Source organism: Callorhinchus milii, unplaced genomic scaffold, assembly GCF_018977255.1.
Source record: "Callorhinchus milii isolate IMCB2004 unplaced genomic scaffold, IMCB_Cmil_1.0 Scaffold17, whole genome shotgun sequence".
Taxonomy (NCBI): domain Eukaryota; kingdom Metazoa; phylum Chordata; class Chondrichthyes; order Chimaeriformes; family Callorhinchidae; genus Callorhinchus; species Callorhinchus milii.
Window position 1 is genome coordinate 6,554,672 of NW_024704758.1, and position 13,375 is coordinate 6,568,046.

At 40.4% G+C, this 13,375-nt stretch overlaps 1 protein-coding gene across 1 annotated transcript in view; it reads right to left on the reverse strand.

Annotated features, from left to right (window-relative positions):
* The window catches only part of LOC103174907 (INSC spindle orientation adaptor protein), a 63,902-nt gene that overhangs the window by 24,767 nt on the left and 25,760 nt on the right, over positions 1–13,375 (reverse strand). The window contains exon 4 of the mRNA XM_042341574.1: positions 9,939–10,039. Coding sequence (XP_042197508.1) covers positions 9,939–9,991 — 53 coding nt within the window. The 5' untranslated portion in view covers positions 9,992–10,039. The remainder of the gene's footprint in view (positions 1–9,938; positions 10,040–13,375) is intronic.

Below are 13,375 nucleotides of genomic sequence, written 5' to 3' on the forward strand. Positions count from 1 at the left end.
TGCATAAGACACCAAATCAATAATCTGAATCTATCAGTTCCCAAGGGATGCTTGTTTTTATCCTCTTTCTGGTCCACTAATTATTGTATATATGTCAGTATCCATTAACCTTCCACCTAAAAGATATACCTTCCTCGATTTAGGAGGCACGCAGGGAGCTTGTCACTGTCCTGTTGTCCACTGATGCTAAGACCGAGAAGATAAAACAAAAAGAGTTTATACTCACTGCAAACTTTTATTGTGCAGCCACAGTGTACTTAGACTGCTACTGAGGTGCTGCTTGAGTGGAGTATACAGTTGCAAATATAATATCTAAATGCTATCTGAATGCAAATCATTCTTGTTCTACCAAACCAAATCAGGGTCAAGTGTGGGAGAGATCTAGTCACTTTAGAGAATCATAAAGAATACTATTCCAGGACACCTCAAATATATCAGGTGTAAATACATCATGACATTTCACAATACAAGGTCATATTAAAATGAAACACCTCTTTACTAGGCAAGGGAACCCATGTCATGTTTCACTAGTGCACCGGCATGGACTAGTTGGGTTGAATGACCAGCTATCACTGTGTGTAATGTCGAATCCCACGTCCTTTGTTCTCAGTTGTGTTATTTAGCTGCATTATTTTAAGCTTGAATATTGTTTCATTCAATCCATTAATCAGCTCTCCTAGCATTGCACTAGGGCGTCAGCTGAGAGCTCAAAGTCCCAACGTGGGTTTTGAACCTGCAACCTTTCACGTCTCAGAGGCGAGAGTGCTACCGACTGAGTCAGGCCGACAAGCAAAGTGGCAAAGCAATAGAGCCGCTGAAAACACTCAACTGGGTATAACTTGTGGTATTTCTTTGCAGGAAGGAACCCTGTTAGAACTCTCTTGTCAAGGACAATAATTCTTTATTGAGGAAACCCATTAAGAAATACCACACATTAGATCCTCAGCGATTACAGGCATGAGTGACAAGAACAATTACAAGACGTTTATTCTCTCTATCCAGCGATCAAATGGGACCAAATTAATCCGTACTTCAGTATTTGAAGTCACACCATGCTGGGAATACCACACACGCTGAATCTAACATCCCCAGCCAGGCTTAAACTACTGCACAAGAGAAACATAAAGCATTCACTATGAAATTGAATTCCGGGAAGAGACAGACAGCAAGTCTCTGCACTGTTTCAGTCATTGATCTATAGATGTGAGATTGATTACTCTTTTCCTCCCCCAACTCTCCTCCACTCCTCCCCCGCCACCCTCTTCCCCCAATCCAAGCAACCTTTAAAATATGGCATGTGATAAATGTAAATAATGTGTCCATTAAAGTCAACCGTCGGCTTTTTGGGAGACTTCCAAATGTCATGTTATGGTGATGACAGTTCACCGCATCGCTTTTCTTCCTTCTTTTTGCTAGCGTTACACAAGTGATGCACCCTGTGTTAAGAGCAAAATCTGGGTCTTCTCTAATACAGTCACCGGTAACACACTGGATTACCAGTCGCCTTCTGGAGGGCACAAATCTCCAGTTAAATATATTTATCTGTGCAAATAAGTGGAGCTTGGGCTTATCTTTGTTACTGCTTAATGCCAAACTGTAGCGCTTCTGATAACTTGTCAGGACGCCCCGAGTGCTAGGTTTGCTGTAATGTCAAAACATCTTTAAACAAAGACTTGAATAACTAGAAAACTGGAAAAGAAAATTGCACACATCAAAGTCCCACAATAAAGCCACGAGGTGCATGATCAATTTTATCAAGGGGATCATGGCCAGGCACCGGAAGAAACTCCTCCTCTTTTCAAATAGTGCCACGGGATTTATATCGTCCACCGATCTATAACACTTCACAGGATATACTGTAAAGTGGATTAACTGTGTATTTTGTGAGTGATATTCAGCAGACAGTTTGTGCACAGCAATGTCCCACAAACAGCCATGGAGTGAGTGATCAATTTTATTTTAGGGGAATTTGTAGAACTGGAAAAACTCTCTTCACTTTTTGAATAGTGCTATGGGACCTTTAACGATCATCTGAATAGGCAGACAGGACTTTAATGTCTCATCCAAAGGATGGAACCTCCAACAATGCAAAACATCACCATCACAGCATTGGAGTGCCAGTCTAGACTATGCGACTCAAAGTCCTGATGTGCGGGCTCGAATGCGCAATCTTCTGACTCAGAAGCGACTAAACCAGGCTGACGCATTATAGAGTTGCTATCGAGTTAAGAACATTTCTGCACAACTTTCATTTTCATCATTTGAAATGCCATCAAGAAAATTAACCTTCCTCCTTGTTTTCTTGTCAGCAAATTATTTTATGTACAGCTCAGACCTTGAACAAGTTATAATAAAATATACCCTAAATGGCAGTAGCAACATGATCTCAATAATTTAAATGGAAGAGGGGAGTCATCTCTTTGAAGTAGACCTCATGCTGCTTGTTTTGGGTCCAGCAGTCACTTATACTAATAATGTTAGCACCTTCTATATTAGTAACATGTTGATGGCCCACAAAACACACCCAGATACATTACTTCACACTACATCCTGTGAGGTGCTTTGAGAGAGCTCAATGACATGATAAGGCGCTGTATCAAATGCAAGGATTATTATTACATATTGACATATATTTAATGTGAACAGTTGCTCTGCTAAATAAAGTGTGTGTGAGGGAGACTGGCACTCAAAACACTTGTTATCTTTGCAATTAGATAGGATTTGACAATTGTGAATAATAGCGTGCAATCATGAGGCAGTCTCAATGGGAATTCACAGACAACTGCTGTCAAGCAGTGGCAGATTTGTACCTACAAGGCTGGTGATATCAAGCGGGAGGATAGATAATTGTCTCCTCTGTTAGAAGAGACTGAATTCATTGTAAGGAGCTTGGAGAAGTAATTGTTCAGTGCCAGAGAAGCCTGGATGTGATGTGCAAAGAATAAGCCACTGCATCTCAGCTTGAAACACCACTTAATTACTTTATTACCCAGTCTGGATGATGCTAAAGTTCAGGTTCCTCAACGACAAATCATTTGTACACCAGGCCCTCCCGAAGAACCTTTCCCTCCAGAGGTCCCAGTAATAATGGCCCCAGACAAGGTGTTAATTGTAAAGTGCCTTTTATCTGCTTATGTAAATGAGACGTTGGTGCCTGTCAAGCAGAACAATATTGCAAATGGGTATTAAATTAGGAAAGCATCCTCTGTAATAATTACACACAAAGAAGCAAAGATGGCCTGCCAACAATATTCCTCATTGTAACTGATTAATTGGATGACTACTGGCATCTCTCAAGAGTGTAATTGGAGATCAAGTATGTTTTGAAGCAAGTGTTTCAGCATTAAAGGGTAAAATTCACAATTAACACAGTAGAAGCTAGTTAGAGAGGGACGATTCATGGTAATTACTTACAGAGCGAAGTTCTCAGTGTATTTCTTCAAATGCATGCCCTTCCCTTGCATGGTTTATGTTACTGTCAACCCACTGGGTTTCTTCTGTCAGTGAAACATGAGTCTGGGCAGCTGCCTTCTTCACTCCTGCTGTCAAGGCCGTTACTTAGAACACACAAGTTACCCATTTGACGGAAGGTTAACCTCATCATCCCTCAACTATAAATCAGGCGTAAGACACAACTCCAAACACTGAACACCAATTGACCTCATTGTGTTCTGTCTCAGCTGTCAGAGAGGGCCAAGAAATATCAGTCCTCAAGGCAGCAGCAGGCATGGTTTTGGCAATGTCATTCCACCATGGATTGTTCCTCCACGTCAGCTTTTCTGGTTGATAAATATCAAAGAATACGTACGTCCAAACTTTGTACAGACATAGTTTAGTAGAAAGAAAACTGGCTCTATTAGCAAAGGTGAACATGGAAAAGATGTCAGCCTGGCTCAGTTGGTAGCATTGAGTCAGAAGGTTGTGGGTTCAATTCCCATATCAAGAGTTTTAACTAATATAGTCTAGGCTGGCACTCCAGTACGATGCTACGTTATTTGAGGTGCCTTTCTTCAGATGAGACATGAAATCAAGATGCCATCTGGACATAAAAGATCCTACAGCAGCACTTAAAAAGAGAACATGATGTCTACCAGTGTCCTGGCCAACAGACCCCAGATAAAATTGTGATAATTTACTTTGTGGCTATTTGTGGGACATTGTTGTGCGCAAATTGGCTTCCACGTTTGCCAATAAAACACAGTTGCTATACTTCATAGTAAATCTTGTGAAGCACTATGATACCTCCTACCTGTTGAAAGGACCTATATTAAATTCAAGGATTATAATAACTTCATTATAAATTTGAATAGTCCAATGTATGCTCCATAAATTACAAGCTACAATAAATGAGTATCAGCTTGAAGAAAAAACACAATACATTTCGTATGACAAGAACTCTCATGTGTAATGTTGTCAAACAAAATTGCTTTCTTTGACTAACATTATTTCCTTGACTACTTTTCAATTTAATAGCATTTTCTTTCTCTGCTGAAAGTGTGTTTTGCATTACTACCTTTAGAGGGCAATGCAATACAAAAGTGCGATGAGAAAATAGAAAAATGTTTAATTGAGTGCCAGACTACTGTTCATTAAATCAAGTCTGTGCTTAAATTAGCCCGACTGAATGCATTGATTCATCCACAACACAAATATAACAGAAGCAGCATTGCACCTCTCTGAAGTGAACATATCCAACTAGACATACCCAACTAGAACGCTCAACGAGACAATAAGATAGAGAATTTCCAATTTTTCATTTTCAATTTTCTAATATTAAAAACCTGCTGAAAAATGTATGGATGTCACTTCTGTGACACAATTGGTCTTAATTATTTGCCCTTATTAACCTAAGTTTTTTTTCCCCCACTTTCTTAAAAGTCTTGCTGCAGCTGTTCAACAAGAGTCCTTCTAGAGGTATTTAAAGAGAGAAAGTAAAGCCAGCAAAAGCTGGTCAGAAACTGACCAGGGTCAACTCTATATCTCGATCAAATACACTGAATGGCTTTTTTCACTGCTTGTCGCCTGACTACCAACGCATCATCGGCAAACACTGTGAAGGCTTATGTTGCATAAATAATGCAACATAAATGTTTCGCCAATTCCCAAGGTGAATCCCTATTAACTATGTATCACGTCTGCCTCTGTAACTATGTAAGAAAAAGGATAAAATGTGTTATGTATAAGCACTTTGAGACCATTTGACTAGGGCTATGGAAGCATGTGGAGTAGTGTACAAATTCATACAATTCAATTCCTGAAGTAAAAGGTACACAACGCTGTCTCGTGGATACGAGTCTGGACCCTGAGCACCCAGTCACACCTACTGATGGGAGTTACGTAGGAGGCTTGTACGATATAATGATCCTTGCATTCGATATAGCACCTTCACATCGTCAAGATGTCTCAGAGTGCTTAGTAGCATTTTACTGTGAAGTATGTAGTGATGGTGCATTTGTACGTGAACAATGCAGCCAATTTGCCTGAGGTGATACCAGGTTCACTGAGATCCAAGGTGTCGATTAACAAAATCCAGAGTCCACAAGTTAGGGTCCACAAGTTGGTGGATTAATTAAGACTTTTAAGACTTGAAATTTCGCCTGGTCTTTGCTAACAAAAAAAATGTTGTGTTACATTTCGAAATTAAGCAGAATTGGGAAAAATCATTAAATTCTGTTTCAATTCAGCAGTCAGCGTTTCCACAGTTCTTAAAAAGAACTTAAAATGGCTTCCAAATTAAGCCAGTATTGAAGAATTTTCCACAATTCTGTGCAATCGTAAAACCTTTCCTTCACCCCTGCCAAGTTCCGATTTCTGGTCAGTTATGTGAAATGCTTTGAAACCTCCTCCAGACAGGAAAGCTGTTATTATTATTGCTGTATAAATATAACTTATTGTTGAATTTATGGGGCTAGTGCAAAATTCAAGTTAGCATTCCACCTAGCACTTTTGGCGCTGAGCAATTATAATAGGCCAACATTACCAATAGAGTTGCTTCTAACACTTGCTAGAATTTTCATCTGTGTGTTTCGCAGTTCTTCACATATAGAATGTTTCTATGTGGCAGTGTCACTCACTTTTATTTCAAGAACAGGACTAAAGCTGAATACAATACAATTTACATATATATGGCACCTTTCACATTGGGAGGACGCCTCAAAGCACTTCAAAGGATATGCTGTAAGTGCTTATTTTGTAAGCACATTAATTCAAGTATTATTGTAAACACCAAAGTTGTTACAGAGTTGTTCATTTCGGGAACACAATCCTCTGCATATCTAAGCCCCGTAAAAAGAGTATATAAAGTCATTAAAATAGGTTATGTACTAAATTCAAGTGGACGTAAAATATGAATCGAAACCAACATCAACAGTATATAAATGGCATGAATTCAGTATTCATCAATATAAAGTTTTAAGCTATTAAATGGGACTTATCTCAAAAATGTAATAGATTCTGTCCAAGGAATATCAAATAACACTGGATAAATAATAATAAAATGTGATGTGGCATTGTTACACAGTACCATATCAGGATAACAATTTATAGTGTTCATATAAAGTTGTGATCAATTCAAATTTCTCTGTCTCTATTCTGTGAGGTCACATCTATTCCCGTATTAATCTGGTGTAAGGCCAACACTTCCATTTCATTTAGAGAGTGCATGTGAGTCATAGAAAGATGGGAATAATGAGAAAATTGATCTTTTAGTATCACTGATGTCCGATTCAAAGTGTAGGAGTTGATAGATATAATGCTTTCTCTGCAAAAGCTATTATTATCCTGAATTTGCGAAGTTCAGAAAAGAAAGCACTTGTGCCAGGTGCTCTGCTGAGGGTGGCTTTATTCACTGTTGCCAAGGCCTATCAACGGAGCTTAAAACGTCAGCAAATTTGATTTCTTGACTTATTTGTTACAAATCCATTTTCTACTTGGTCAAAGGCAATCTAGGCTGACACTCCAAGGCAGTGCTGGGGTGTACTGCATTGTCAGACACACCATCCTTTGGATGAGATGTTAAACCTAGGCCCTGTCGGCTTGTTCAAGTGGATGTTAAAGAACTTGTTGCGCTATTCAAAAAGAGAAGGCAGTTCTGCCCAACAATCACCCAAATAAAACTGGTCATTGGCTTCAAGGCTGTTTTATGGGGCATTGCTGTGTGTAATCGGACTGTGCATTTGCCTACAAATACACAGTCACTCCACTTCGCAGTAAATCCAGTGAAGCGCTTTGAGACGTCCTCCCAACATGAAAGGCACTGCACCAAATGACAGGATTATTATTATTAATAGCAACCCCATAGCATTCAGCTCAGTTGAATTGTGTATCACCACTTGAATATATAATGGCAGTATTGTCAGTGAAATATGGTAATGATGTCTCAGAGTCATTTGTAATTGTACATATCAATTGCAGGCTTGGTTGCAAGAGTTGCAATAAACATTCAGTCTGTAACACATGCTAATGGCGACCAATCCAGCCTAAGAAAGTGCCTCAGGCAATTCAGCATTGCATTCAACTAAATCATTTAAATTGAATTCTGATCATCAAAGCAAGATGTGTAGCCTTTTGTACACTGCAGTGGACTTCCCACTTATTTTTACATTCCCGCACAATAAACAAAAGCATGTTTGTTGAAGAGCACATCTGGTTTATGGAATAAAGCTGCACTGACCCCAGTTACATATTGCGTGGCTCAGGAAGAGGAGTTGATTGAGTGTACAATCATTTAAATTGTTAATATTGCTACTACTGATCCCCCTTAACTTGTCATCTGAAAGTTGTGCCTCAATCCCAGGGTGGGTAGGTAGCATGAGGGTCAGCCATCTCCTGTATCTCCCTCAAGGAGCAATTGTACATGGGCCAACCCTGGGCAGCGAGTGACAGAGGGGTAATTTTTTGCCACTTTTGATAGGCCTGTTGTCTGTTACATGCAGAAATCCATCATCAGGCTTAAGAGTATTCAAACCAGACTGAGAGTTCCACATATGAGTCACCTGCACAGGTGGAAATTTCATGTCAAAACATCTCGTACCTTCTCATAATCTTAATAACACCATAAGGTTTAGTAATAATAATCCTCACATATGATACAGTGCCTTTTATGTCAGGAGTGTGCCTCAAAACGCTTCACAAGATTTACTGTAAAGTGTAATTAATGACTGTGCTTTCTAGGACGAACGTGGTATTAGAACAATGGAAGAGTAATAGCCAGGACAGCAGCAGAACCGCCTTCCCTTCTTCAAAACAGTGCTCAGGAACCATTAAAGTCCAGATGGACTAACGCAACCTTGAATTAATGTTTCATCTGAAAGTCAATATCTTTGATAATTCTGTATTCCCTCAGCACTGCACTGGAGTGGTCAAATCCTGCTCTGGGACTCAAACACACAATCTTCTGGCCTCGAGGCAAGAGCTCTACTAACTAGAGTGAGCCAAGCAGCGCGCTGTAGCACACGCCAAAGTCAATCACATGATTTTGTACTCAAATTGGACACATGAGAGTTTAGGAAGCCTTGCTCAAGCAGTACTGATGAATTCATCCCATTCAAAACAAGAATCATACAATAAATACTTCAGCAAAAGCTGAACAATATTTGACCCACAGATGGTGTACAATGTTAATAAATAATGCCAATTAAACTATTTTTACAGAGTCTGACTGATAAACCTGACATTGCTCAATTGCATAAGGGATATAACACATAGAAGAGTGAGATGTGGGTAATATTTCATAAATGAACAGCGACGTTGTCTGTGAGCAATGAAGTCATGAATCAGATACGTAGGTCGTTCATGTGTGAAATGTTGCCATTTCGTGCCCAGAAACGAGATAGATCTATTCGTCTCTTTCCATTCCTTTTCAGTAGTTTTCCCCTCCACCGCAGACTCTTTCCAAAAGCTCCTTCTACCTTAAATAGCCACTTATTTGCAATGAGGTCAGAAGACTAGGATCAAGATCATTGATTGCTTTTCGGTCTGTACACTCAATGCCAATGCTCATTTCCCCTAACCCACCTCCAATAAAACATGCCATTGCTGGAATCCTTGTACAACACATAAACAACGGGTGCTGACCCAATCCTCACATTTGTGTTGCATATCAGTGCTGTGTGACCCAACCTGCAACCCACATTCCCCACAGGGGTGCGTTGGAAATCAGTCCCACAACATTAGAATCAGTCGCACAAAATCAGTGCCTTGGTAAGTTCTTCCGACATGAAAGACGCTGTTGTTCAGAGCAATTTTGACTTCCATTTATCAAGAATGCGGGAGGCCTGAGGATAGCTATCTGTTAGGTCAGGGTATTATGGGATACGGGGTGAGGGCAGGTAATTGGATTTGAGGTACAGATCAGCCATGATCTTATAGCATGGAGGAATATCCTCGAGGGGCTCCTGTATCCACGACCCACATCACTAACACCATTGCAAACCACATTCAGTCCACATGCGTTTCAATAACCTTGGCTCAGCCATTGCATTGTTAGACCAGCTGCACAGTTGTGTGGGCCTCAAACTAAGTGCAACTGCAACCACTATGATCCATAGGCTGTCACAGTATACAGCCTGCACTTTAAACCTTCAATTTACCTTCAGTTAGATGGTGTCAATTTTAGACTATTGTAAAATGCAACTGGACTGCTTTGAACACGGTCATTTCCGATTCTTTTGAAGTATTTTGCTTAACGGCACAGTTAATGGCCTATTAGCAGTTAAAGCACAAGCTACATTTACTGAGCTGCGTTTTCTGTTGAGCTAAGGTCACAGCGCTTCAATCTGCCTGAACGTTTCAGATATGCATCTAATATTGCTGATCACAGCACATTGCGGCACATTGCCACTAAAGCTATTTCTCAGATATTACATCAGAATCCATTTTCGGCCAGCAACTTGTTGTACATTGAAGCAATTAATTAATGAAATGAGTCCAGCACTTACCCCTGGACAGGCAATGACAGAGATTTAAGAAGACTGGCGTCTCGAGATGCCATAGTTACTCTAGCAGTCAGCTGCAGGCAAAATCTTCCGCAGACTGGTACCTACAAGAAGAAATCGGTTTAGTTATACATTTCATGAAGACAAATCACAGCTGCTCAACAAATTCAATTCCTGGTGTTTTATAGTTGACTGCGAGAAAAGCATTCGGCGTTGAGAATAAAACGACTGCACTTCAAAAGCACTTGAACAACGTAAGCAATGGTGGGGCGGGGGGGTGGGGGGGTTGAGGGGAGTGGGGGCTAGGAGGTGGTAAGCACCTGTGATCCGTGATCTGTGACATCACACTACTGTGCCCGGGGTCTTCAAGCGCTCTAGGACGCTATCCTGCGTGAATTGCGGAAAGTAGTTTGGACAGAGGAACTGCTGGAGAGAGCACCTGAGGCGTGAACTGTGTTTTCTGCGGGGACTTGTGAGACTAAAGCGCTTAAATTAAATTAAAGAAATTAAAGTGCTTTGAGACGCCGTCCGGAGTGGAGGGCGCTACAGAAATGCAAGTTGTCATTGTTGTCTTTGGCTCTGACCCGAGGTCAGGTCCGAGCGGTAACAACAGCAACAACAACAACTTGGATTTTATATAGCGCCCTCCACCCGGTTAGCAGTCCAGGCTACGCTGCCTTGTGAGGATGGCAGGAAGCAAAGGTATTCTCTACCCTCCCCCCCACCCATCCACACACACACAACCTCTACAGGCAGAGAGAAATCCCCTTCCCACTTTCTCTATGGCAGCCTGTGAAAAACACAAAGACCAGACAGAGCAGGGTAACCTTCCCCTACCTCCTAACCACAGCAGACCCCTTTCACTACACAATGCTGGCAGCTTTCTGGAGGCCATCCCTGTGAGATTTAGATTTATTTATTTCTCTCTCTCTCTCTAAGGCCATGTTGTGTTTCAGCAACAAAACCAGCAAAGAGAGATCTTCATTCAATAGCGCTAAAGAGATGCCCCATCTGAGTATATATCCCCACATGAGACAGCCTAAGTGGAGGGTTGATACAGCTTCACAGTAGAAGACTCCTAGAAACCAGAACTTAACTAGTAAGAAACTATTTAAACCATAGGGAGAAACTCCATGGGTATATTTCTATTTCTACCTATCTGAAACAGTATTTAAACATAGAATGAACTCTCCTTTAATCATCGTGTAGGAATTCCAAAGCTGCAGGCATTCCATTCTAGAAAATAATATCTCGGGATACAAGCAACTGCCAGGATCATGGAAGGAGAACCAGATAGACATTGGTCTTCTTTCACCTAGCAAATTCTTATGTTATGATGTTGTTAGACTGCACACTCAATCCGTACTTTAACCACCCAGAGAGCACTTTTTTTTGCATCAGAGGGAATAAAAAATTAACCTACTTGACAGACTAATGAAACAAACATTTTAGCACTTGGATCAATTGGGTTTGTAAGATTCGGGTTAGGATTAAGATTGAATTCAGGTATAAACTTTGAAGAAGGTTCCCTGTAGTTCTTAAGACTTAAGACTTACAGAAAAACAGTTTCGAAATTATTTAAGAATATTCCAAATTTTGGACGCTCTGATACAGATGGAATTTCTACCAAATCTTGCTACATAGAGTGTGTGACAGTATCATGAAGTTGCCACTGGTTTTCTGTACCAATGTCCAATGGCTATTCTTCTATATCCCTTTTTTAGCGTCAATCAATACACTTTCAACACTTTGAGATATTTGGTGTCACTCATGAAAACTCTTTATATCTCAATGCAGGTGAAGTATTGCAGAGGGATTTTTTTTAAGGGTTGAGGGTGGTGGTGGGGAGGAGGAGAAACAGGTAAGTAAATGGAAAAGGAAAGGTAATAATTTCTGAACGAAGAGCAAGATCTTGGTTGATGTTACTGCAGTAGTCTTTAAATGCCGGTTTGTCAAACATTTCATCTTCCCCTGTTACTGTGCTTTAGCATCAGAACTAATTAAAATACCATTGATAGAGCACAAGCAACCTCTTCTTTGACACAGTTATTTATTTTCCATTACGACAGTAACAATAAATAAGTGAGTCACACAGCTTAACCCAGGCCAAACGGTACAGTTGATGAGACTTAAGTCTTTGCAGTTACAGTGCATAGGATTATATCAGTGATTTATGATCAATCCTTCAGGTTTCCAGAAAGCAACTCATGTAGCTATAATGTCATAAATGGATGGGGGGGTGGGGTGGGGTGGTGAGAAGGAGAAAGAGAAGAGAGTAATATCTAGCCTCCCTGTTATGGATCCTCCAACACATGCAACCTGTGTGAATAATGGAACTAAATATAATGTGAGAGCCCCAGCATGGGGCTACAGGTCCCAGGGTCTGCTGTTCAGTTGTTTTCCTGGTTACATTCAGGAGAGTCTGTGAGATGGTAATCCTTAACAAATGTAACATAGAAATGTTTTTCAATTTTATTTGAAAACTTCCCAATAAATACACCACAAATAGCTGGAACATAGGAGGGGTGGGGACCATTGACTGTGATTTGACGTTGGACCCAAAGAATGGCACCTCTAACAAAGCAGTGCTTTCCCAGCCTTGCATTGAAGTGTCGGCCCCAGACTATAAATTCAAAGTCCCGACATGGGGCTTGAACCCACAACCTTTTGAACAAAAATACTATAGCACCAACTGAGTGAAGCTGATACCTACTTCATTTAGACCTGTAGCGTAGTGATTAGCTCACTCGTCTCGTTTGATTTCTGGCGGAACCTTAGGCAAGTTTCCTTACTCCACACACCTCTGTTTACCTAGTATTAAGTGGGAACCTGATTGTTAGTCGATTGGCGGATCGCTTTCCGGGGTAATAATCCCTCCAAAAATAAGAAAAACATTTGGTGATTAAATCCATCACTGTTTGTGGCACACTGTGCAATTGGCTGCTGCATTTCACCCACAAAATATAGTCAATTCCCTTTACAATATATTCTGTGAAGCACTTTGAGACATCTCAATGGCATGATAATAATAATAACAACAACAACAACAACAAGATTCCATTTATAGAGCGCCTTTCACGTCAGGAGGATATGAATAATCCATGCATTTAATATAACGCCTTATTATGTCTTCGAGATGTCTCAAAGTGCTTCACAGAATACACTATAATACAGTTAACTGACTGTATACTTTGTGGGTGATATCAATTGTAAGGATTATTACTATCATATTTAGAGTTTGTTCCTACAGCATCAATGAAGATCAAGCATACTCAAGCTTTTTTCTAACTCAAACAGGGTGCAACTCAAATGTCATGCTATCCAATTTGCACCTGGTTTAATGAAGATCATCGTTCGTGTCTTGTGTCAGTGCCTTCAACAATTCATCCTTGTTAGAAAAAAAAGCTCTGCAGTACTGAGTAAACACAGTACAGGACTAC